General features: G+C 39.9%; 1 protein-coding gene across 1 annotated transcript; it reads right to left on the bottom strand.

Moving 5' to 3' along the window:
- Positions 1-5,856: 5,856 nt before the first annotated feature.
- LOC108922526 (fascin-2-like) lies at positions 5,857-15,425 on the bottom strand. Its single transcript, XM_018732716.1, has 5 exons — positions 14,284-15,425; positions 7,925-8,081; positions 7,200-7,321; positions 6,728-6,899; positions 5,857-6,157 (listed from the first exon to the last, which is right to left on the bottom strand). Exons 1-5 carry the CDS (start codon positions 15,104-15,106, stop codon positions 5,956-5,958), a joined length of 1,476 nt encoding a protein of 491 aa, XP_018588232.1. The 5' UTR covers positions 15,107-15,425; the 3' UTR covers positions 5,857-5,955.
- Positions 15,426-24,588: the final 9,163 nt, after the last annotated feature.

Genomic DNA, 24,588 nt, shown 5'->3' on the forward strand with positions numbered 1-24,588 from the left:
GGCTGGTGCGAGAGGACGGGGGTTCAATCCCCTCTCCTGTGTGTGCGTGGGTTTCCTCCGGGTGCTCTGGTTGCTTCCCATATGCTGTTCAGGTTCACACGTGTGTGAGTAACAGAGTGTGTTCCACTGATGTATGGATGAGTGACCCCTTGTAAGTAGTGTATCTTGCAGTGTAAGTCACCTTAGTGAATAAGGTATGTGAGCTGATAACTACATAGAGTTCATTGGAAGTCCCTGGAGAAAAGCATCTGCTAAATAAGTAACTGTAACAATTAAATACACAGTAGAGATTAGGTCAGTTTCTTGAGAAGGCATCAAAGGGTATATACTGCTGCTTGAAAGTATGTAAACCCCTTGTGTCCCTTAGGTTTAATGTAAAAAAGTAATTGAATCAGAAGCTGTCTTTCTCATCTGATATAGGTGTGCAATAACCAATTACATATGTTGCTTTAGTGGAAATCATGTGTGTAGTAAGATCTTAAAACTCACCTCTTCCTGCCAGTCTAACTTTGCCCATGATCTGTTATGTTCATGTAATGTGTAAATGTTCATGCACTATCACTTTAAGATCAGACCCAGATAAACCTTTACGCAGCTACTCCTGTAATGTAACATAAATGTATATAGGCTATATATCTATAGGTTATACTATAGGTATATCTATATAGTCTATATACTAGGAAGGTGATTTAAAATTGTGAATATTTGGATAAAGTTTTATGTAAACTAACAGTACTTAGTTTGCAGTCACACATCTGCAATGATGTCTTTTTCTCCTAATGAAATGTTATGCACAAATTGTATTCTCTATGACATATATGTCGCTTTGGAGAAAAGTGTCTGCTAAATGAATACATGATCATGTAAATGTAAATTTGTTTTAACATTTAAGATTTAGATTATATAAGTTTATTTTAATATTTTATGTAAGCTAATGACCACCTCTACAGAGTTCATATGCATTCAAGCAGCACTTTACGCACAGCTGGATTTTTTACATTAACTGTAGCATTTCATAGACTCCACATGCACTTGAAGACATTTCCCTACCCCTTACAGCTACTTTTCGGAAGCCTGCTATTTGTATTGATGTGTCAAAGTGAACATTTTTTTAGTTTCCACATCTCTTATTTCTATGTATGCATGCACCATGGGAATGCAAATTAGAAATGAAAGATTAATGTTAAATCAAGCACCTTGGTTGTCCTCTGATAGGCGCATACATTTTAATTTCAGCAACAATATATGAAACACATTTCTGCATCTATTACCTGTTCTTCTGTCGTTTGCATTAAATTCATGAAATTACACACAATTTCATTAATATTTAATGAGTCATTACTGATGTCCCTAGGTCATCAGCACAAGCAATCCAGCTGTAAAATTTGTTTACTTTACTGTTGGAATTTTGTTATCAGGGTAAGGCTAAGAATCCACGCAGTCTGATCAAATGCAGTAAAAATCGACTGTCATCAATTTGTCATAAAAAGTTCAAGCTTTAAGTAAACTCTGCATCCTTTTCTTGATACTTCAGAGTGGCTAAATTAGTTGCATTTAGTAACACCTCTGTATTGGGGTAGGAAGCCTTCCTTCATGTCTTACATTCTGAAATACAGACTCTCCAAAAGACAAGTGTACATATGGTTAAGGACGTGGGTACGTGTGGTGAGGGTTGTTCAATACTCAGGTTCACAAATTCACCTCAAGAAGTATCAGTGTGGAATTCCCCTGTAAATGTACTGAAAGTACATTTTTAGCGTATTGTCAGTTTCTTCAGTTAACAGATTCATGTGGGTTGATGTGAGCAGGTAAGGTACTAGCAGAAGGTTGAACAGAGACATTGTTATAAATAACAAAATATTACGTGTGATGCCAAGGTGTGGCGTACGGTGAGATGTATAAGGGCCTTGATATATTTTGTGACCTTGTGGTTTAAACACTGGTCTTTCAAAAAGAGGCTTTGCAGAAATTCCACATCTTTTGATTCTTCTGCTGAACAGCAGTTTATAAAGTAGTGCGCATGTATAAAAAAGCTAAAAAATAGAAGTAGGAGGATAGCGTAGTGCTCAAGGTGTTGTGCTAATCAGGAAGAAACTAAAGGCTCAAATTCTAGGTAAAATAAGGTACATTCATTGTAAAGACACGCAGAAGTTTATTAAGATAATGAAAAAGACACGTCAAAGATAAATTACAGTACTTTCCTGTTTTATAAATGTAAAGACAGTCCACACACTTGTAGCGTACTAACCTGGTTCTGGTGCCCTGTGCAGAGGGTCACTTGTGTGACCTCACTTACCTCACCTAGGATGAATACTCATGTTACCTTTTGTATTTGTACCAGTAAAAATCTACCCTTTTTTCACTCATGGAGGTTCCTGAAAGATTTATTTCTGAAAGCCTTTCTTTATATTAGTTATGGGTGATATAAATGTAAGAGCATTCGTGTTTAAAAAGGTGTTTTGATTTACATTTACACTTTTACATTTATTCATTTAGCAGACACTTTTCTCCAAAGTGATGTACATCTCAGAGAAATACAAGATGCACGTCACAATACAAGATTTAACTGAGTTCAGTCAAACATGTTTATAACTTACATTTATTCACTTAGCAGATGCTTTTCTCCGAAGCGACTTACAATAGTGTACTGTTCTGTGAACTATGTATATGTTACTATGCAGACAGGGGGAGAACATGCAAACTCTACATAGACTGAGCAGGGATCGAACCCGTGTTCTCTCACACCACCCAGGCACTGTGAGACAGCAGTGCTACTTGCTGTGCCACTGTAGCACTGTAAAATTACAGAATTATGGAATCTGCAATTTAGGTTGTCATATAGACTTTGTGTTTCACATTTAAAGACTACTGTGATTGGTTGGTATGAGGAAGGGAGCTGTGATGAAGGATGAAGAACTTCTTTTTTGGGGGTGGCCTTCTCCCTAGAAGTTTTTTTGCAGTTGATTTTCCTAATAAACTGTTTTTAAAATATCCCTCTCCATCTAGTGCCAACATTAGAATGAACCAATCTACACCCTAGTGAACCCTGCATTTACAGGTTTAAGTAGACGTAAGTTCATTCATTCACTATCCATAACTGTTAATGTTTAGACCCAAAGGTACAAACCAGATTGGAAAGATTGGAAGCCCAGTCCATACAACCACACACACACACACACACACACACAGCACAGGCACTGTGAGGGAACCAGCACTAAACTGCTGTGTCATCAGGCTGCTTTGAATGTAATTCGTCAAATATATTTAACAATTAACCAGAGGTCTTTTGGGTTTTTGGGGGAATCCAAAGCGAAACAAATAACCGTTTACTGCAGATGACTGTAAACGTCACAGCCTTGTTTCTACAAAACACCAAAAGAAGTAATTTGTGGCAGTTTTTGCTTACTTTCTGCCACCTTGTGGACATAAGCGAATTCTGAAAATATTAGAAAATACATTGTTTTTAAAACAAACTTATATTTACACACATTTACATTTATTTAGCAGATGCCTTCTCCAAAGAGACGTATATGTCACAGAAAACTTCTAGCTTATATTGTTTTTTTTTTTTTTTTTTCCCCGCAAACACAGCAAAGGCAAAGTGAGAAGGAATACAGTCCACCCGCGGAATAACGGATTTGGAAACATTGGACAGCGGCTTTTATATATATATATATTCATTTCTGGAAAAAAAATCTGAATCAAGATAAAAAAGAAAACACGAAAATGCGGGGGTTTCAAAATAATAAAACATGTATAAGAATATATACACGCACATGTACATATCTGTGTGTGTATATGTGTGTGTGTGCGCGCGCAAACATTGCAAAACGCGCCCCCATGCATATTTACATTAGGCTACATTTACATGTATTCATTTATCCGACGCTTTTCTCTAAAGCGACGTACATCTCATAAAAAATACAACGTGTGCATATAAACCTATCACAGCTCGCGTTATATATCAGCCAATCAGAGCACGCCTAGCAGATTGCACTGGCTTCTAGTTGTGTGAACATGTACGTACTGTACACAATTAGAAAACACAAAACGTCACAATGCAACAAACAATGCATCCTGTCCCCCAATATAGTCTGAGGGATGGACTGTATTTTCCTGCTGAGAATTACTCCTAATGATTTTTAAGACTAGTGTTTTCACTTTTGATGAAAAAACTTTGTTTGAAACCTGCACTTGGTATTCTAGTTGACAGTTGCATTACGGGGGGGGGTATAGTGGTGCAGCGGGTTTGGCCAGGACCTGCTCTCCGGTGGGTCTGGGGTTTGAGTCCTGCTTGGGGTGCTTTGTGATAGACTGGTGTCCCGTCTGGGTTGTGTACCCCCCCCACAAGGTCCTGCCTCCTGTGCCCTACGCTGCTGTGTTAGGCTCCAGCTCACTGCAACCCTGCTTGGGACAAGTGGCTTCAGACTATGTATGTGTGAATGTATGTATGTATGTATGTATGTATATATGTATCTTTTACACAAGTACATTTGGATGTGGTTGTGTAGCTGAGGCACCAGGGTCTTGGTAAGATGGTTTTATGTTCAGATCCAACATTCGGTGGCTTTACAAGCTCTTTGTGCTTTTTCTAATATAAAGGAAAGTTGAAAATATTCACTGATATCAACAATCATTGAAGCTCCTTAAAGCATCATGTCATCTGTGAGTTTATATACCGAATAATCACTCAAACTTTGTTCGGTTTTTAAGGCAACCGATGATAGTGTTATGCTGTATGAAATGCGTTTCCTTAATATTTAGTTGTTCTTTTATTTCAGTGAAAGAAACCTATGTACAGTACCCGCAGTTATGGTCTGACAGTAGGCAAGTGGAAAAAATAGGCAAAGTAATGAAAACATTGAGGAGAGCTAATTTTATTGCCATTTTCCTTCTTTAAAAAGCTTTTTAAAAGGGGAAAACAGTACACATAATTCACACTTATATTGCTGACTTATCTCCCATCAGCCTTTCTTGAAGCATTCTTTAGCAGAGATGCAGAGGTTTTGTTTTCATGGCAAAAAGGAAATGCCTCTAAACCTACCCTCTGTGCTCATCGTAGTACTTATATATCAGTTACCTGCATGAGAATTAACTGTGAAGCCTAAACTCGGTGATAAATTCCATCTACATCTGGATTGGCAAAATATGGAGTGATGGAGCGTTGAGATGGGTTTCATCTGTGGGCATACCAGGACATTTAAGGCCCTTTGGAAGGAGACTGCAGCAGCTCTTGCAGCCTTTTACTAAACCCGATAGTTGCTTAGTGGTGACAGATATCCAGTGTTCTGTGGAGGGCACTAATAATGCCAAAGGAAATAGATTTCTGCGGTGTGACATTTCAGACACAAAATGGTTGTTCCCCAAGGAGGGAAAATCTCCTATAATAAGACCAGGACTTCTTTCCCTGTATTTTTTACCAGATTAGTAAACAGATTCTGCAATTTGTAACTGACTGATTATTTCCCTGGCTCAAATTATCATCAGTGTTTATTCATTGTGATCTCAGATTTGACAATGGAATAATTTCTGCTTCCAGATAATGCTATGATAAAACAGTTTTACTTGGAAGGAGCGTAAGCCTGTGCAAATGAATGTGGATAATAAGTATGGTTCCCTCAAGGTCATCTTTTGACAAGGTCCTGCAGTAATTTAACAAAGAACTAATTACTACAACTCTTATTTAAAGTAGCTGAAGTCTCTGAATTTTTTAAATGTCTGTAACATAGCATGGTTTAATGGCATATAGTCTCATATGAGAAATATGAACAATGAATGTAAATACTACATCATGAGCTTGCTGCAAAATGTACATAAATATGTTAAGAATCACATTATATTAGACCTTTTGCGCTTATGAATAGACATGAAATCCATCAACCCCTCCCAAAATATCTTTGCTGTTTAAGCTGCTTTTGCTGAGAGCTGGCACAGACATCCACCTGGGGTCAGAGGTCAAAACTCCCAAAGTGAAGAGATGTCCACACTGTCTGCATCTCCCTTCAGTGTTCCACCTTGGTCCCCTCTCAGGTACTTCCCATTCTTGCCCTTAATGCCCACCCGTCCATGTTCCAGGAACTCAAAGAAGAAGTCTTCAGGCATGTCCCCATCTGTGCACACCACGCCACTGTTGGAGACGTACCAGAATTTTCCACTACTGCCTATGGAATACGACAAAGAGTTATTCCTTAGAAATCTACAAGAACAAAAGTGCTTACGAAGCAAAGCTGTTATGCTATGGAAAATGGAATGTTTTCCTGATGTGGAGTTAAATGGAGCCTCTTCAGAACAGTCATCTCTCCATTGAACCATTTCACTGCTCTGAACCTCTAACCTTACAGTAATAAGTGTTTTCTTAACCAGTGTAATAGGATTTAAATTACTTAATGACTTCTCACATTATTGTTTGATCATTACAAGTCTTCAGGGACCTCTTGTATGACCAAGGTTCAATATAAGTAGTTTAATTTTTCAATTCAAGTCCCAGGAGGGGCTCTTACACAAGTTCCTTTTCCTGAATTAATTTTTCATAATATGAGGCTGAATAAAAAGGGAAAATTGTTCAGTGCTTTAGATACAATTGCTCTCAATGGCAGATGAATGTCTGGAGCTAAGTGTAAAAGAGCAACACAGGCAAATATTCAAACTAATTTTGTAAATTATCTTAGGGAAAGTTCCAGTGGTTTGTGAGCAGATTGACCAGGGGGTTTTGAAACTCCTCTCACACGTACCTTTGATGTGGTAGGCACCATCACTAAACAGCAACGTGAAGATGTCATAGACAGAACGGTTGGCATCCAGTGTATTGGAGCTCTTGTGATGGCACACAAAACCACTCTCACCTCGCAGGATCAGGATGGGTCGGTTGATGAGTTTCATCATGAACTGCTCATCCTCCCCTGAGGGATTGAAACAGAGAGAACACAGAAAGAAATGACCTGTTATGCTGATTTCTTGTACTATTGTTGTATTTTTCCTAGTCATCAGTTTTGTCCAGAGTGTTTCACCTTTTTTTACAGATGCGTATTTTGCTGGCACACATTTCTCAGAAGTCCTATAGCTGCATGAGCCCTCAGCCTAACAAGTGTTGTTAACCACTACACTACCTGCTGTCCCAAACCTTGCCTGTTATCATGGCCCTCCGAATTCATTCAACGTCACTAATTACTGAAAGGGGTTTGTGGTGTCCGGGTACTTACCTGGCATACTGCTGACAGCCGCCAGCTGGCCATTCTTCTTGGTGGAGATGTACTTGCCATTGCTGGCCCTCAAGGCCACCCGACGCCCAAGCCATTCAATGTCAAACATGGTGGTTGCCGCTCTACATATTAGTGAAGGCGATAACAGCAAAATCTTGAGTGAGCAGCACTGGATCAAAAGGGGTCCTTTCATGTTTAAAAGTGATATGAATACATTTACATTTTACATTACATTCATTCATCTGGCAGATGCTTTTCTACAAAGCAACATAGATCTTGCAGAAAAATACAATGAGTGCATTACATGAACAGAAAGAGAGACTTGGATGCAGACACATGATTCTAAAGCACAGTTAATTTCTCACATTCCACAATATGAACCAATATACATTACACAAGTAGCTGCATAAAGATTTAACCATTATTCTACATTATTCTAAACTATAACAAATATTTATATCATGTGAGTAGCTACATAAAGGATTACATTTATAACTGTAGGACAGGATGGTACACCGACTTTTTAGAAGCCAAAACCTCAGGGAATATAAGGCTACAGGCATGCATTATTGACCTTATCAAAAAAAATCAAACATTTCTGTGTTTTGCCATATCTAATTTGTATGTTCCCATCCTTCTGTAACTGTGTGCTCGCATATCAACAATTGATTAGGGGCTTTCTGATGGATAGGCTGTAGGAATTGAGTCAGAAAGGGGATTCTTACATTTCTGTGGCTGTAGACTGGATGCCCCCTTGGGAGACCAGTGTCCAGTAGGTGCCACTATTGGTCCTGAACATGCACTTCTTATTGTCCTTGTCAATCTCCATCTGGAAGGTCTCCATATCTGTCTCATTATCCTGATTAGCTGAAACACTCACCCCTGGGGCGACAAAGCAGCACAAATGGAAATACCTCAGTACACAACTTGAAGTTTACAGTGTACAGAAGTAAAACAGAGCTTTTTAGATCAATAAAGTTCCAAAGCCTCAGCAGGCTAACCCAACACAGGTGACTAGTTAATGAAGCAGTGGATCTCCAATGTTACTGGACTGTGCTGGAGTCCAAATCTTGGTCTGTTTAAGATAAGGAGATCTGTGTCTGTCTGAGGTGACACATAACATCTAATTCCAGGACATGTGAAATGATCCTTAATACCAAAGGATATCCTACAGTGCTATGGGCTCTGTGAACTAAAGAGATCTTCTGCTGAAGACAGTGCTTATACTTTGTTGAGGATAAACCCATTTCAGCGCTCAGTAAACTCTCCCAATCTAACCTGTATAGCGCTAGTAATACTAACAGTACATCCGTGCAATGTCCTCTTAGTATAACATACGTGAACATACTTCAGAGCATCCTCTGTCAGCAAGAAAAACACTCTTGCACACAAATATGAATATTCAGTATATCAAACAGTAAATATCCACATACAAACAGACCTCTGTCATGTGGAAGAACAAACATCCAGCAAAAACTTTTTTTCTGAACATCTGTGTTTCTTGCTTTACAGTTTGGTGAAGAAAACCTGTAGAGTATCTTTCAAGAGTTTAATTAAGATGGAGCCAGAGTTCTTGCCATGTACTTGGTTGTGTGAGAAATACCCACAAGTCCATTCTTTGTGACCCACAGCTTTAGGAAAGCACAGATCCTCAGAGAAAATTGATCTAAAAGGGCAGGACTGTCCAGGCAAAATAGCCGACCGGAGCCTTAGAAGTCGGATCTGAATAATGCAAAACGTCAAACAGGAGATGCCCAGAGCAGAGAGAGGAAGAGAACTGGAATGAGAAATTGGGAACTTCTTTTAAACTTCTGAATTTAAAGTAAGTTTTTACTGAGGAAAACACAGCTATGAATTCCAAACTGCATGAAAAAATAAATGACTTCAGTAAAGTCAGCTCTGTCTTCTTAGTCCTGTCCCAGTTTCAGTCTCACAGCCTTGTCTTAGGTTTATAGCAGCATGATATAAGCCTACAGTGGTTTGCATCCTCTCATTTCCAAGGCAAAAATATCAACATTTAGATACATGTACTACTGATGATGCATATTATCATAATACACAGATTCTGTGCAACACTTCCCGTTTTTAAGTGCATCTTCCTCCTTGTTTAATCATTCAGTGCTCTAAGAAAATAAGAAATCACATTAAAGTGAGGAGGTATGCCCAGGAAGCTCATTGAAGCAACAAATACACAAAGAAATACTCAGCAACTGGTAGCCTAATCCTGTTACTGAAATAATCCATCCCTTCCCCCTCCTGCTCAATATCTGACTGTAATTCCCTCAGTGGAGAGATGCAAAAGCTGCTCTGTGGGCTGTGCTAAGCAGCTTTGCCTATGCTGTCCCTTAAAAATCTCTTAGGGCAAAACACCATTTTGTCCAAACCCAGCAGGCCACTGAAATTGTTGTCTTACATTTTGGACTTTGTCTTCTCACTGAAATACATGACATACCAAATTGTACAGAACACCCAGTTCCTCCCAAGTGAGCAGCCAACTGGAACAATATAAAAATTCTGATTATTTTAATGCCAGAAGGTTCCTGCATTCATTGCAACAAGACATTAAATCTGAACTGTTACAGTAAGAGAACAGATTTATAAATAGGTGAGACATTCAATAGCATACAGTAAAAGTCTCAGCCAGCAAAACAAACAGGAATAATAATCCAAATAACTTCGGCAGCTGCAATCCAGTCTCCGCATGGCAGTAAAGGTCCAAGTTGAATGCTGGGACACAGCTATAATGCCCAGTCCTACCAGTGACATGGGGTTCATAGAGCTGCCCCATAATGCTCTGCACGACAAGACCAAAAATAATAGGGAAAGAAAGCCACGCATGTAATGTTTTTGCTAATCAGTACGAAGACTTGTCAGGTGGGTGACTTTTCCAATGAGAAGTCCAAGAGCTAGACGTTTACATCAAGATAGCATCTGTTGCTAACAAACAACAACAAAACCATGAGTAGGTAACTTAGTGGTTGGAAACACCACCTAATAACCTCAAGTTTACCAGTTAAGCCACCCTGTCCACTAATGTTGTAATACTTTTGAAGAAGGTACTTAACATTAGCAGGTGCAGTTATAGAAAAAAGATAAGCATTATAAAGTTATTGACAAAGCACAATCATAATAATAATAATATAAACAAGTCTTTAAGTTTAAGACACACATAGCCATGGTCTGATAGTAGGACTAATCTAGCATAAAATGTAATGGGAAGATGATTTCATGAATGTACTGCTTCCACATGTCCAGTTCTTGGTTCAGCTGTGCTGAGAAACACAAGGCAAAACTCAAAACTTGGATCACAAGGTGAGACCAACAGCAGTGAATTTCAGACCTTCATAACTGATTTTAAGGTGACATGTGCTTCTTATTCTCTATCCTCAAACATTGGTTTGCTCTCTTGGGATTGTTATATTGCTGGCTTATTCTTCTGAGTCCCTCCAGTACATGTTTGGACCAATGCAAACCCATGTGACCTTCCAACCAGCAACACTGAGAGGTCAACAGTTCTTCCTGAGCTCAGAAGCAGTGGATGTCACATTCATGGATCACTTGCTTGTATGGATGTTGTGCTGCTGAGAGCTCTCCCATTAGCATAGTTTGTGTCCCAATACTGGGGCCAGCCCTCACTGCTCTCAATCATTTGAATCCAACAAAGAAGTAATTTCTGTAATTGCCACCAGTAATTAAGAAGAATAGGCTGCGTGCTACTGCAAGTCATCTGTACTTCTCATAATCTCAAGTGGGCCTACAGACAGAATAAAGTAAATCCATTAGCTGGATTACTGCCTTGTCACTTTCAGTGACTGGTGACATTTGATGGAAGTGAATTGTGCATTTCTTTTGGTTTTCACTTTCTAGCAGGTGCCTGTCTTGCCAAGAAGGGAAGTGAGAGGTGCTTATGTGGGGTTACGCAGAAGTTAAAACCAAACCATATTTTCATGCACAGACATTGCAGGAAAATCTACAAAACATTGTGAGAATGCTCCTTGCTAGAGTGAAGAACACAACTCCTGGACTTGAAATATATTAACCAAGGTCCGTTTGGAATGTTTTTCATAAGACTTTAAAGTGTTCATATATAATCATATATAATCTACAGGCATAATTTGTTTTTCTTAAACCTGGCAGCCCAATCATCACTTGTCTGTCAACTGTCTTAGTGACTTACTGGTCCAGATTTTCACATACTAAGTAGCTAGAAGTGGAGCAAGTCATTGCTTTTTTACTGTAAAAATGACCATATAAAACTGTTTTTTTTTTTCTTCTTTTTTTATGACCAAACACTCACTCACTCTTTCATTTGGAAACTGCTTATTGTTGGAGCAGTCAAGGAGGTCCAGTGCCTATCTTGAAAACACTAGACACCAGGCAAATGAGGATACCAGTCCATCACAGGGTAGCCACACACACATACACACACAGACAGACAGGGCAATTTAGCATCACTTAGTTAACCTGAACTTCATGTCTTTGGACAGTGAGAGGAAACCAGAAGGACATGGAGGAAACCCACACAGACATGGGGAGAACATGTACTACTCCACACAGACTGAACATGGTTCAAACTTGTGCCCAAACATGCAAGGTGATGTGAGGCAGCAGGGGTACCTGCTGTGCCACTATGCTGCCTAAACAGGACAACTGGCAATATAGTGGTTAGTATGCCTTTGGACCAAAAGGTTGGAGGTTCAAATCTCAATTCTGGCTGTAATCCCCTCAAGTAAGGTATTTACCTTGAATTGCTCAGCTGTATAAATGAGTAAATAATTGTAAAGTAGCTTAACATTGAAAGTCAGTTAAATGTAAAAGTCACTGGTGCTATTTAATTGTTTTACCTATGTTTTTATCACTTTTAATTATGTATTTTCAAAAAGCTGTATATTTCAGTGAATGAATTCAGGTCAAGCAGTGATAATCCAGCAGGTACCTTCCTAGGACTTGATCCAGCTATGGAATAATGGTGCAGCAGGTAACACCAGTGCCTTACAGCTCCTTGTTTGGGTATAAGTTTGAATTGTGCAGTTTGCATGCGCTTCCTGTTTTTTGCAACCCAAAGACATGTGAAAAAAAGTACTTGTAATCCAGTTTAGTACTCTCCCCTACCAGAAAAACAACCATAATGGTGTCTATGAGTGAAGTTTGACATCACAGCACCTTCTCTGAACCTCAGGGAAAAAATGTGTGCTTTATTTCTCTGGTACATAGTGCTATAGTGCTCTTGTTTGGCTATTACTTTGTTCATATTTTATTTCTGGCTATTGCTCTTCCAATAAAGGAGCCAATGCCTTGGAGCTTCTTAGAGCCAACTTGTTCCCACGTCCGTCAATCGTCTTCCTTCTTTCAGTTCTTCAGTCTTTCTTTTCAATTACTCCTTCTTTGTGGATGAGTTTTATGCTTTTTTCCCCTGTTTTAAGAAACCATGATAAAGAGCAAGACTTACAATAAGGTAAGTGATTCCTTTGACTGAAACCTCATTTAAACAATTATCAAAACAAGCAAAGGGTTGTGTAAAATAAGTCAGTGGTTTTGACGAGATTCTGTTAGGGACTCTCAAAGTCGGCAGCACTGCATTATTGATGAAGAATACTAACAAATTTTATTCACTTTCTGTTCTTGCAAGGGGGTGCGGTGGCATGGTGGGCTTGGCCAGGTCCCGCTCTCTGGTGAGTCTGGGTTTCGAGTCCTGCATCCTGTCCTGGGTGTGTCCCCTGCTCCTCCAGCCTTGTGCCCTGTGTTGGTGGGTTAGGCTTTGGTTTGCCGCGACCCTGCTTGGGGCAAGCAGTTTCAGACAGTGTGTCCGTGTTCAATTGTGTGCCCAGCTTCCAGAATTAACAAACAGACACCTAGTAGAATAGTGCATAATTGTGATACCTTAGCACAACTGTGAAAAGGAGGGATGACAAGATTATTTTTTGGGATGAGATTATAAACAAACCTTAGTAATTCTGGACAGATTGTTTAGCTTCAGGTCTGAAGGAACTCTAAAAAATGATTTGCCAATTTTGTATCTGTTTCACTCGTTAACCTAATTTTGCTCAATATTGCAGATTTTTACTAGAAAATTATTGCAAATGACAAAAGTATTTATATGCATATATGTGCATTTTCCAGAGGGAATTGAAAAGAAGCCCAACTTTTCCATATTGGACAATAATTTCCTAAGTCTTCGCAAAACATTTTTTAAAGTGAAACTTATGGGAACCAATGAGAACTCATGAATCTCTAGGAATTAGCTTTTGAATACCACATTGTTTTATTTGTTTCAAAAGCTACAGGCTTTCAGCGAATGCCATGCATTTCACAACATGGCCTTGACAGGAAATACAAGCACAAAATGGAAAAGGAACAACTTGACTGAAGCTTCTAGTTACAGGAAAGGTCAGGAGATTATCCAGCTGTAATGACCTTAAAGTACCTAAAGAGGAACCAGACAGTGAACAAGACCAGTTCTCCCAGCAGTGCTCAGGCAATCCCAGCTTAGTCAAGTCCACATCGGGCTCTAAGACTCTGGACCCTGCTGTGAAAGCCCAGGGTGTGAGGCCAGGATAAGAGCTGCCATATATAAAATCCCCACAAATAGGGCATCCAGAGCATTATGGGAGAGCTAAGCCACACACTTATAACTATGGAGAATTTGTACCTTAATGAAAGGAAATGACCTGTTCAAGTACAATACATTGTGGCTGTATGAAAAGTGTGCAATTCCCTCCACTAACAGCTTTTGAGTAAACACAAAACAACTCAACCAATAAAAATGATCCCTAAAGCTGTACAGATGTTTATAACTCAGTCATTTCAAAGTACTATCTACGTGTTTTCAGTGGCTTCATCTCTAAAATACAATGTAATAGTGTATGTGTGTGATGTGTGGGTGCATTTGTGCCTCCAAACTCCTTCACTATACCTGTCATAATCAATCACTACTTTTCACTCCTTGTATACACGAATAAGAATATGTCTGTTGCACTCATCACTGAGTGGATCATGTTTACAAAAATTCTAGAAATAATCAAAGGGTAATGACCGGGACTAGAAATTATGTAGAAGACCCCAGAAAGCATAAATATGCAGTTACCTTGTTTGACGGAGACAAATCTGTGGTTGCTGGCCTGGAAGACCACCTGTGGGTGACTCTCCTCCAGGTCAAAGAGCTCGTCCTTACCAGGTTTAGAGCAGCGGCCAGAGCGCAGGGTCCCAGTGGGCCCTGTGGGTGAGAGGTACTTCCCTTCATAGTCCTTAAAGGTCAGTTTCCCAGATCTGATCTCTAGAGTGTAGTCTGTGCCGTGACCAGCCACCCTCACCAACTTGCCATCATGGTTGAGAAAGCGGTTGTCACACGTCTTCAGGCAGTACTTGCCATCCTGGTAGACCAGAGTAACCAGGGAATCCACACCCCAAGGGATGTTGTTGTCCACGGCAATTTCATCTTCAGCCACAGCCAGGTGCGCGTAGCGCTTGCGGCTGACGGAAAGCATGTTGGCTTGCGGATGCAGCGCAAGGTGCACAGCCCACAGTTCAGACTCACCAGCAGCCTGGCTGAAACAGGAGAGGCGGTCTGCTGAGCCGCCAAAGTACCGCTGGTGGGGCTCAGACTGCAGGGCCCAACGGCCATCTGACTGCGCTGCGATCAGAAAACGACAGTCACCGTCAGCTTCTTCTGCCTCGCAGCTCACCTTGCCATCCTTGTTAGCTGCCAGGTAGCGACCCAAGTGGCTACGTAGGAACACTGCCTGGCCGTCCTGATCATCCTGCTCTAGTGTCCAGATCTGTTTCTTCTTCATACTGGATGCCGATGCATTCACCTTGAAGCCAAATGTTTCAGCTGTTAGGTAACGACCCTCGTGGTTGACGAGGCCAAACTGGAGTTTCAAGGCTTTGCTTACCCCATTGGTGGGCATCTTGTCTGACGTGTGGTGTGTTGGGGTTTAGGAAAGATGAGGGAAAGGAACAGGAGGAATGAAGGGATGAATAAAAGGTAGAAAGTGAGGTTTAATCTTCCCTTTTCAGCTCAAAAGTATTAAAAAGTATCTCGCAGATCTTATTTTGGTTGCCTCAGTTGAATATTTTCAGTATGTGATTTTAGTTTTTTCACAGAAGGTCTAGTGTAGTCAGTGCTGTTTCTTCCTTATTTTCTCTGCTCTCCTTCTACAACTGCTCTTCCTCTTCTTCCCTCAGGGAGCAATTGCTGTTTTCTTGGTTCCTGCTCAGGGTGGATTAAAATCAGTGGGACACAGCTTCTCAATTCAAAAAGACACTGACGTCGCTCTCTCGCCCATTCTCCCTCCCTCTCTCTCTCACTCTCACGTCGCTCACCCCCTCTCTCTCTCTCTCAGAGTGACCTACTGGCTGACTGCTAATTTGCTTACATACCTAAAAACCCATCATCTTCTCTACAAGTATGGCTGTCACCTGAGTGTCAGTCTCTCCGTCTTTCCATTTCTCTTTCCTGTCCCCACTTGTCCTTGATATTCACACCTGCTTTGCACTACATTCATTCCCTTGTCACCTCCTCACTCACTGATTGCTGTCCTCTTAACACACACATTGATTCATCACGACTCGGATTATGAGATTTGTGTTAAGCCGTCCTTGTGAGTGCAGAGGTACTTTAGCGTAGGGATTCACTCCCTCTTTCCACACAAAGCCTTTCTGATTCAGCTCCCTGTAGTTTTCTTTCAGCTGGTCACAGGAACGTGGACCTGTAGCAGCTGGATGAAATGCTCCAGTGTCTTCAGTGTCTCCTAGCCTGCCTCTTTCTGAGACACTTGAATTCTTCTTCTCCCAGCGAACGTAACATAATATAGTTGGATCTGACATAATATGTGACATCATAATAAAGTTGGATCTTACTCACATTCCCTTGCATTTGTATAGAACATACCTGTACATACATATTATGTCTAGTGACAATTTTTTGTATATTGTGTACTTTAAATTTTTATATATTTTTTATCCTTTATTCACATATTCTATCTTCTCATCTGTGTCTTGTCAGTGTCATTCTGTCTGCGCTGTGGAAGTTTCTGTCACCAAGACAAATTCCTTGTATGTGTGAACATACTTGGCAATAAAGCTTGTTCTGATTCTGATTCTGATTCAGATTCTGATTCTGAAACGGACCAACGATACAAGTGTATCAGCTCCTACCTACAAGTTTACTTCAATTAAACTAAAATAATCAATTTTTTTTCAAGAACTCTCTTCTCACACAGTGACACAGGGTGCTGAACAAACAATCAGGAGACATTACAACAACTAAAAGGTTAGCTATAAACTAAATTACATTAAATTTCTTAAAGAACTGTATTAGGTAGTAAGACTATGAAGTAAGCAAACTGGCCATGGAGGAAAGGAAAAAAAAACCTCCCAGTCAAAAGGCATGAAGAATAATAAACTTCTGGCTTTCCACACTCAGAACACTTAGACAATGTATTACATCTGTCATTGACTGTTCTTTGAATTCTCATTCTGCTTTAGTAATGGAGTGCCATATACTGAAAGTTTCATGATTTCTGTCTTGATCAGAGATAGGAATAGTTGTGAGCAGGTGCAAAGTTTATTTTCATGGGCCCAGTGCTGTTGGTGCTTACTGTGAACACGGTGCTACTGGTGAATGCTGGGATGCTGGGACGCTAGGACTTCGAGACATGGGAAGCACTAACACTTCACAACTGGCAGACTGGAGATCTTGAAAAGTCTGAAAACACAAAGAACATAGACAAGGAGGTTGAGGGACTTTCTGGGGCAAGGGTACGGAGAACTTGGGAGACACGGGACTTGGAGACTTGGACTTTTACTGATGAACTCAAGAACATAAGAACAGGGACTAGGAATAAGGGGAAAGTACACAAGCACAGGGCTCGCTTTCTCTTGCTATGGCAATAGTAACACTGATCAAGAATTTGCATCCTCCTGCTGGTCTTCTCACTTTTCACAGCCTTGACAATGATGGTTCATTGCAACCAGGTAGGTAAACCAGGTGACTTTGGGAAAGGCCTTGGCTGATCACTGATGTTGATGTACCTAAAGGTTGTGATAATTTGCAGTGTGAACAATGTTCCCTTATGCAGTGTACTAGTTTGTACACACAGTTCATTAACCAAGAGCACATGAAAAAATGTTGAGCACTCATAAAGCACCTGTTATCCAGTCATCAGATATAATCAGTGTGAATGGCTGCGAGTTCCTATTAGGCCAATATGTACTGCTACTGTCTTTGCCTTGCCATTCTTTTTTTGCAGTCTTGTAATTTATACAATCATCAGACGTATACCGAAAATAGGTAAATGTCTTGCCTAAAATTATTGCAATGAGCTGCATCAACCTGATATATCATTTCAGATATGCTCAGTAAATTCCCTCAGGCAGGATGTACAATCAAGGTAAATCTTTCTGTGACCTTTTGTGGAGTACAACAGGGTGAAACCATGTGGTCTGCAGGCCTCCACTGTGCTCTTCTCGGTGCAGCCCATTATGTAAATAATGTAAAATGAGAGAACTCGTTGAGCAATGCGAGTAGCTGGACTTCATGGTGTCCAGGTACACACGATGGCACTCGCACCCTTCCTTTCAGTGCAGTGCACATCCTTAATAAATCCTGATTCAAAGAGTGTGTCAAGCAAGTATTTCCACGGTAACATAGTCAAAAATCAGAAAGTCTAATTCTGTCTTAATTCTTCATTCTATATCGATCATTGAATTCTGTTTAAGTGAGTGCTTTGAGAGTGCATTAAATCTTTCTGAAAATCCAGTCTACAGACGTTTTTGTATAGAAACCTGCTATCAATATGACACCACTGTATTTTGACATGTATTTTCATTATGTATTCGACAATACAGGGAGTCCTCGGATTACGAACGAGTTCTATGTCCTCAGTCTGCCTTTAAGTCAGATTTTGACGTAAATCGGAACAATTAGGTATGATGGGTATATAACGTCAGTTTGTCTTAGTATATCGTATATCATATACCTTTCAATTCATAAAAAACATTAAAGAAACACTTCCGGATACACTAAAACATCTTTAATATAACAATACAGTAATAATAATAATAATAATAATAATAATAATAGTAAGAAATGTTACTACTGTATTTATGAGAGAGAGAGAGAGTGTGTGTGTGTAGGTATAAAACAAATCAAAGAAACTTTAATGTTCACTTTTCCAGCGTCCATTGGTGTTTCACCGTTTTCCAGTTGCTTTATGATTTCCACTTTAGTGATCATTTTCCATTTCTTGGATACATCACCATCACTTGCATCAGATTTATGCTTTGGTGCCATAGTTAGAAGGATAAAGAAAAAAAATTAAAGCCAAATACAGTAACACACGAGACACTGTTAACAGCAACGTGGTCCAAGTCTTTGTTCTACCTTGGGCTCACGTGCTCAGGAGCCGACGAACCACTGTAGACACACAATGTTTAGATGTATGTAGCAAAGTAGTGCCTGTTTGATATTATAAATCATTGTATGTAAGTCGAATTTTTAATATAGTAGGCTTTATGGGGGGTGGTTCGTAACTACGAGTTTTAAGTGAGTTGGATGTTCGGAACCCAGGGACTGCCTGTAGTAGAAAGTCCATCAGCGACTCATTTCATTATTTCCCCATGTTTAATATTCGTTAAGCCACTAATAAGTTACAGCTTCATAAACTGTAAAACTGTGACTGATCCTCTGGACAGCAGGCTCCATGACAGTTTTGATAAATTGGATTTGTTTAGGGGGTGTGGTGATGCGGCCGGTTTGGCCTGTGTCTGCTCTCTGGTGGGTCTGGGGTTTGAGTCCAGCTTGGGGTGCCTTGCGATGAGCTGGTGCCCCATCCTGGGTGTGTCCCCTCCCCCTCCAGCCTTGCGCCATGTGTTACCAGGTTAGGCTCCTGCTCACCGAGACCCCGCTCGGGACAAGCGGTTTCAGCCAATGTGTGTGTGGGGGTTTGTCCAGCCAACAGGCCCAACCAGGGACCTCTGGTGGAGCTATTTATTAAGTTTGCATATGTTTCTTAAACGTTTGTTATTGTTCTGGTTATGTTTAACCGTTGTTGAGATGATGCTGGCTCTTGGCAGCCACACAAATAAATTGCCTCCAGGATGTTCTGGAGAGGGGAGAATCCATTGTCACTGACACTGAGTATATCCCTCTGATTGATTATTTTTTCCCCTCCATAGTGTCCAAGAATTACCATGGTTAAAAGACCCAGACTTCATATGATGCGACAAAAGTACGACAAGCTCAGTGTCAACATTTGTACTTCTAGCGAAAGATCTGGATTGATTTGACTGAAGATCCATTGGATAGTTTCCTTGGTGTTCATGGTGCCCTTACTGTAAATAGTTCAATATTTCAAAGTCAAGTCAAGTTAAACTCAAAGTCAACTTTAAGGTCATTCTGCCTATATGTGAGTTACACATTCAGGAGAACAAACTCTGTCTCATATCATTTTTTTTTTTACTTTACACAACATTATTTTTACTATTATTTTTACTATGTAGTTATCCCTCAGTATTCATTGACTGACATAAGAGAACTAAAAAAGTGAATAATTGATAAGTATCGCGACCCCGTATGGGACAAGCAATTCAGGAAATATGTGTGTGTGTGTGTGTGTGTGTGTGTGTGTGTGTATATTGCAGAGTTTATGGACATTTGATTTTTTTCACCTTGCACGACCTCTAGCGGTAAAAGCTCGTCATATTCACGTAATATTTATGCTGGACATTGTGTGTGTGTGTGTGTGTGTGTATTAGGTATTTGTTTTTTATATTCAACTGTAATTTTAGGTACTTAATTAAACCCAAATTTAAATTGTTAATCCAAATTGACAATGAAGCCCTGTTCCTTAACGACTTGTCCATAAATTGCCTCATATTCTCAAAAAAAAAAAAAAAAAATCAGTTGAAAATTGTATATTCTGCTTCCCATTTGTATTATACACTGGAGATATCAGAGCTGTAATATTATTTATTCATCAGGGTTGACTCTCATTATGTAACTTCAGCAGTATATTGGATGGTTGAATTTCACTTAATTATTTACAGTAGAGCTCCAGAGCTGAGATTGGACTGTAAGCCCTTGTGCCTTTCAGGCACTGCCTTGTCGTGTCTCACCGACAAGTGACATGAATTGGCCCACATTTTCATCACAGGTAACTGTTATACCGCTACTGTTTTGTTTCAAAAAAGTGCGGGTGTGCATTGTGGGTGCAGTACTCTGTGAGCCAGCTCAAATGAGATCAGACTGTTTCATTTCAGATTCTACAGTCTTAATCTTACTTTATCAAAATGACAAGCAACAATATTTCATATTTGTTCGAAAAAGTTCCTACCCTGGAACCTCAAGAACTGCAGTAGCTAATGGATGTTAGACTGCTAGGAATACAATCAGTTAATATTTTTCAGTTGGCTCTTAGTCTCATGTTCAGGTAAAAAAGTTTGTTTCCGATGGTTAGAAACTGTAAACATGTTAAATAACCATCTTTCAATTTGTGCTGTGAAACCACTCTGTTAGACAAATTCCTATTGTAAGTGGGTTAAATTAAGGAATTTTGTTGAAATTGACAAATATGAAAAAAATATGTTGCCTAATAATAGAAAATGAAAAATGTGTCTCCTAAAATTCCTGGAAAAACCAAAATAAAAGAAATTTATGCATGAATATGACAAAATCAACATAATTTATAATATTTTCAACAAAAATTATTTGTAGTTTGTCTTTTATTCCTGTATCACTCATTCCTTATTAATAGCTGTCTGTCCAGTGCAAGAGTGGGGGTGCAGTGGCGCAGTGGGCTTGGCTCGGTCCCGCTTTCTGCCGGGTCTGGGGTTGGCATCCTGCTTGGGGTGCCTTGCGACGGACTGGCGTCCCATCCTGGGTGTGTCCTCTCCCCCTCCAGCCTTGGGCCCTGTGTTGTTGGGTTAGGCTTCGGTTTGTCGCAACCCCACTTGGGACAAGCGGCTTCAGACAATGTGTGTGTGTGTATGTGTGTGTGTGTGTGTGTGTGTGTCCAGTGCAGATTTGCAGAGGTCTGGAGTCTATCCCGGAAACATGGTGGGTGAGACAGGACTTCAGCAGCTCCTTCTGGAATATTGTGGATTAATGGGAAGGGGTTATTGAAAGAAAGATGGCCAAGTATGAGGAACTTGTGAATCAGTGCTGCTCAAAAGCTGGAGGGCAAAAGTTGTGTGTCCATCAAAGCAAGCTTTAGGGAATCTGCAGCAAGGTCTTTGTGTAGGGCCTATGGTATGTTGGGTGTCGCAGGCAGCGGATCTGGTGTGGTCACCTGAGTGAGGGTGTCTGATTTTGAAAGACCTGAAACATCCAGTGTCCCCAGGCTGATGATGTATCCAGTCCATATTGTGGATTGTCAAATCTGAAATGAATGTTACTCAAAAAATGTTCTGGTGTTTCAGGCTCCATCCCCCAGTTTTTATGAGGAATCATCTGACATGAGCCATTAAAGGTTAGTTCCTTTTTGTAGCACCCTGCTGAAGGCTTGTGACTGTCCTAGCTAGAACCACGTCATAAAACAGTTGTTTGCTCTTCTTGGAATATAAAGAGAGAACTTTGCTCAGAATTTTAGCACAGAAACATTACAGATCAGTGACATCTTTGTGATTTTTTTTTGAACTGGGAAAGAAATGCTGTTTGGACATTTGTACAGATATTTACTGTTAATTTGTAAGTTCAAATAGAAAAACACACACACACAGAGTCTAAGCCGCTTGTCCCAAGTGGTGTTGCGGCAAGCTGGAACCTAACCCGACAACACAGGGTGGAAGGCTGGAGGGGGAGCGGACACACCCAGGACAGGATGAAAGTCCGTCACAAGGAACCCCAAGCGGGACTTGAACCCAGAGAGCAGGACCCGGGCAAACCCGCTGCACCACTGCGCCCCGTGCAGAAAAAAACACCTGCAACGAATTTGCATTCTGATCAAAAAACCAAAAACTTTAAGTGCTAAAGGAAGAAAACAAAATTAAATTGGGAACATCCCATTTTCCTTTACTACTGGAAAAGAACTTATTCAAAATGCCAATACGACTTTCATTACACTTTTGCTGTCTGTATATGCCTTAAATGTGAACCTTAGCATGGATTCCTTTTAAGGATTTGGAGTTACCAAAACCCCATATTTCATAAAAGTAATTTTAATACCACAATTTAATATCAAAAGTGAGTTTACCATCATAATCTATATAATCAATTTGTGTTAGTTTGAATAATCATAATCTGAATTTCATTTAGTATGTCATTGATTCTTTACTATGGTGGAATACTTTCATGTTATGTGACTATGGCCAGCAAAAGATACAGCTGGGGTTCTTAACCCAGGGTCTGTGGCACCAGACAGCACCCTCTCCAGAAGTCTCCATATCCACATAATGAAGTTAGTTTTTTCCATGAATTGCTTTGAACGGGACACCAAACACCTGGATTCCAAGGGAAAGAACATAACAGTTTATTTAGCAGCAACTCAAAAATGTTGAATAAGCATGGTGGCACAATGCCTGGGTGGTGTGAGAGGACACGGATTCAGTCCATGCTCAGTCTGTGTGGAGTTTGCATGTTTTCCCTGTGTCTGCATGGGTTTCCTCCAGGTGCTCTAGTTTTCTCATATCGTCCAAAGACATGCTGTTCAGGTGGACTGGTGACTCTAAAATCACTCATCATATGTGTTTGTATGTGCGTAACAGGAAGAAAGTACGTTTTACCAGTGCATAGATGAGTGACTCATTGTAAGTAGTGTATCTGGCAGTGTAAGTCACCTTAGTGAATAAGGTGTGTGGGCTGACAACACTGCATAGAGTTCACTGGAAGTCGCTTTGGAGAAAAGCATCTACTAAATGAATAAGTGTAAATGTAAAATGTAAGATCAGCTACTGTACAACATAAATGTTTATATGTATCTCCAAAAAAAAAAATTACTAGGAAGGTGATTCGGAATTGTGGATATTCGGATAAAGTTTCATGCAGCTACTCGTGTGATGAACATTGGTTCATCTGGTGGAAATAAATAAACTCACTGTACTTAAGAATCACACGTCTGCAACTATGTCTCTCTTTCTGCTAATGTAATGAACACATTGTATTTTCTATGAGGTGTAAGTCGCTTTGGAGAAAAGTGTCTTTTAAATTAATAAATGTAAATTTAACTGTTATGATATAAAGAGTTCACAAGATGTCTATGTCTTTTACTCAGCAAAGCATACAGACAGTATGCTGTTAGAAAAGCTGTGTAGTGTTACAAATGAATTTTTGATGCTAGATGGTCTTAATCTCATTTCAGGTTAAGGCTGTATTCATGCTAGTGACCATCTTTTCAAGGTAATTTACAGATAAATACACAAAATTTACAAGCAAAATTACCATGGCAAAAATGCAATTGTGCAGAATTAATCTTCTGTCATATGAAATAGTCTTAACCAGAAAGTGTATTGTATGAGTACACAATATTTTTAATAATCAATTTTTTCATATGGGAACCTATTCTATAAAATTGTCTGTCTTCTAAAGTACACTTTGATTTTTTTTTAAGTCACAATTTGGGGCTACTATGTATATCAGTGCTTCGGATCACCTTAACCACGTGCTGCTATGGTCACTTTGTTCACCACAAGGGCCTAAGTTCCTGGAAACTAAACTGTAGATGCAACAAAGGGAGGGGATTGAATTCCTTCTTCCTTCAGTTTCAGTGAATAGATTCTGTCATTCCATCTACCAGGAGCATTATTAAAATAATTCTTGTTATGAAAAGGAAAAATTGATTAAAAGGGGATTAAATTAACTATTGGGTGCTAAATGCTTTGAACACGGCTCCTTATTAAGGTATAAACATCACCAACACAAATAAGTGCTCTTGGGCACTAAAGTAGGCACATGTCCTGGCTTAGTCTAACTGACTAGTATCTTGACATGTGTTGTGGCTCTAGGGCCTTCAAGTGACTGTCACACTGAACTTCAGCTCCATCTCTGGGTCCCACCTCTGGGGTATTTTAGCAAACAACTCCTTGCTGGCATTGAAATGTGACCCCAGTACAGCCACATGTGTGAAGAACGCTGTATTATTCAACAGGCTGAGCTCCGCACCCCTTGTGGTCGACCTGTCAGGTTCCTACAGCCATGAAGGAATGGCCTCTTGGCCTAAGTCCACTTCCTGCCTTCAGTTATAAAGACAGCAGTTACAGTAAATTAAAGAGAAAATTAAAATTAAAAGTGAAAAATCACTAATTACTTTAGAATTGTTACTACTCATTCACAATATCAAGTGGCCTTTATTTACATTTACATACTCATTTATTCATTTAGCAGAGCCTTTTCTCCAAAGGGACAAATATCTCATAGAAAATACAATTTGTACATTACTTAAGAGAAGGACATAGC

The sequence above is a fragment of the Scleropages formosus genome, chromosome 3 (genome assembly GCF_900964775.1).
Source record: "Scleropages formosus chromosome 3, fSclFor1.1, whole genome shotgun sequence".
Taxonomy (NCBI): domain Eukaryota; kingdom Metazoa; phylum Chordata; class Actinopteri; order Osteoglossiformes; family Osteoglossidae; genus Scleropages; species Scleropages formosus.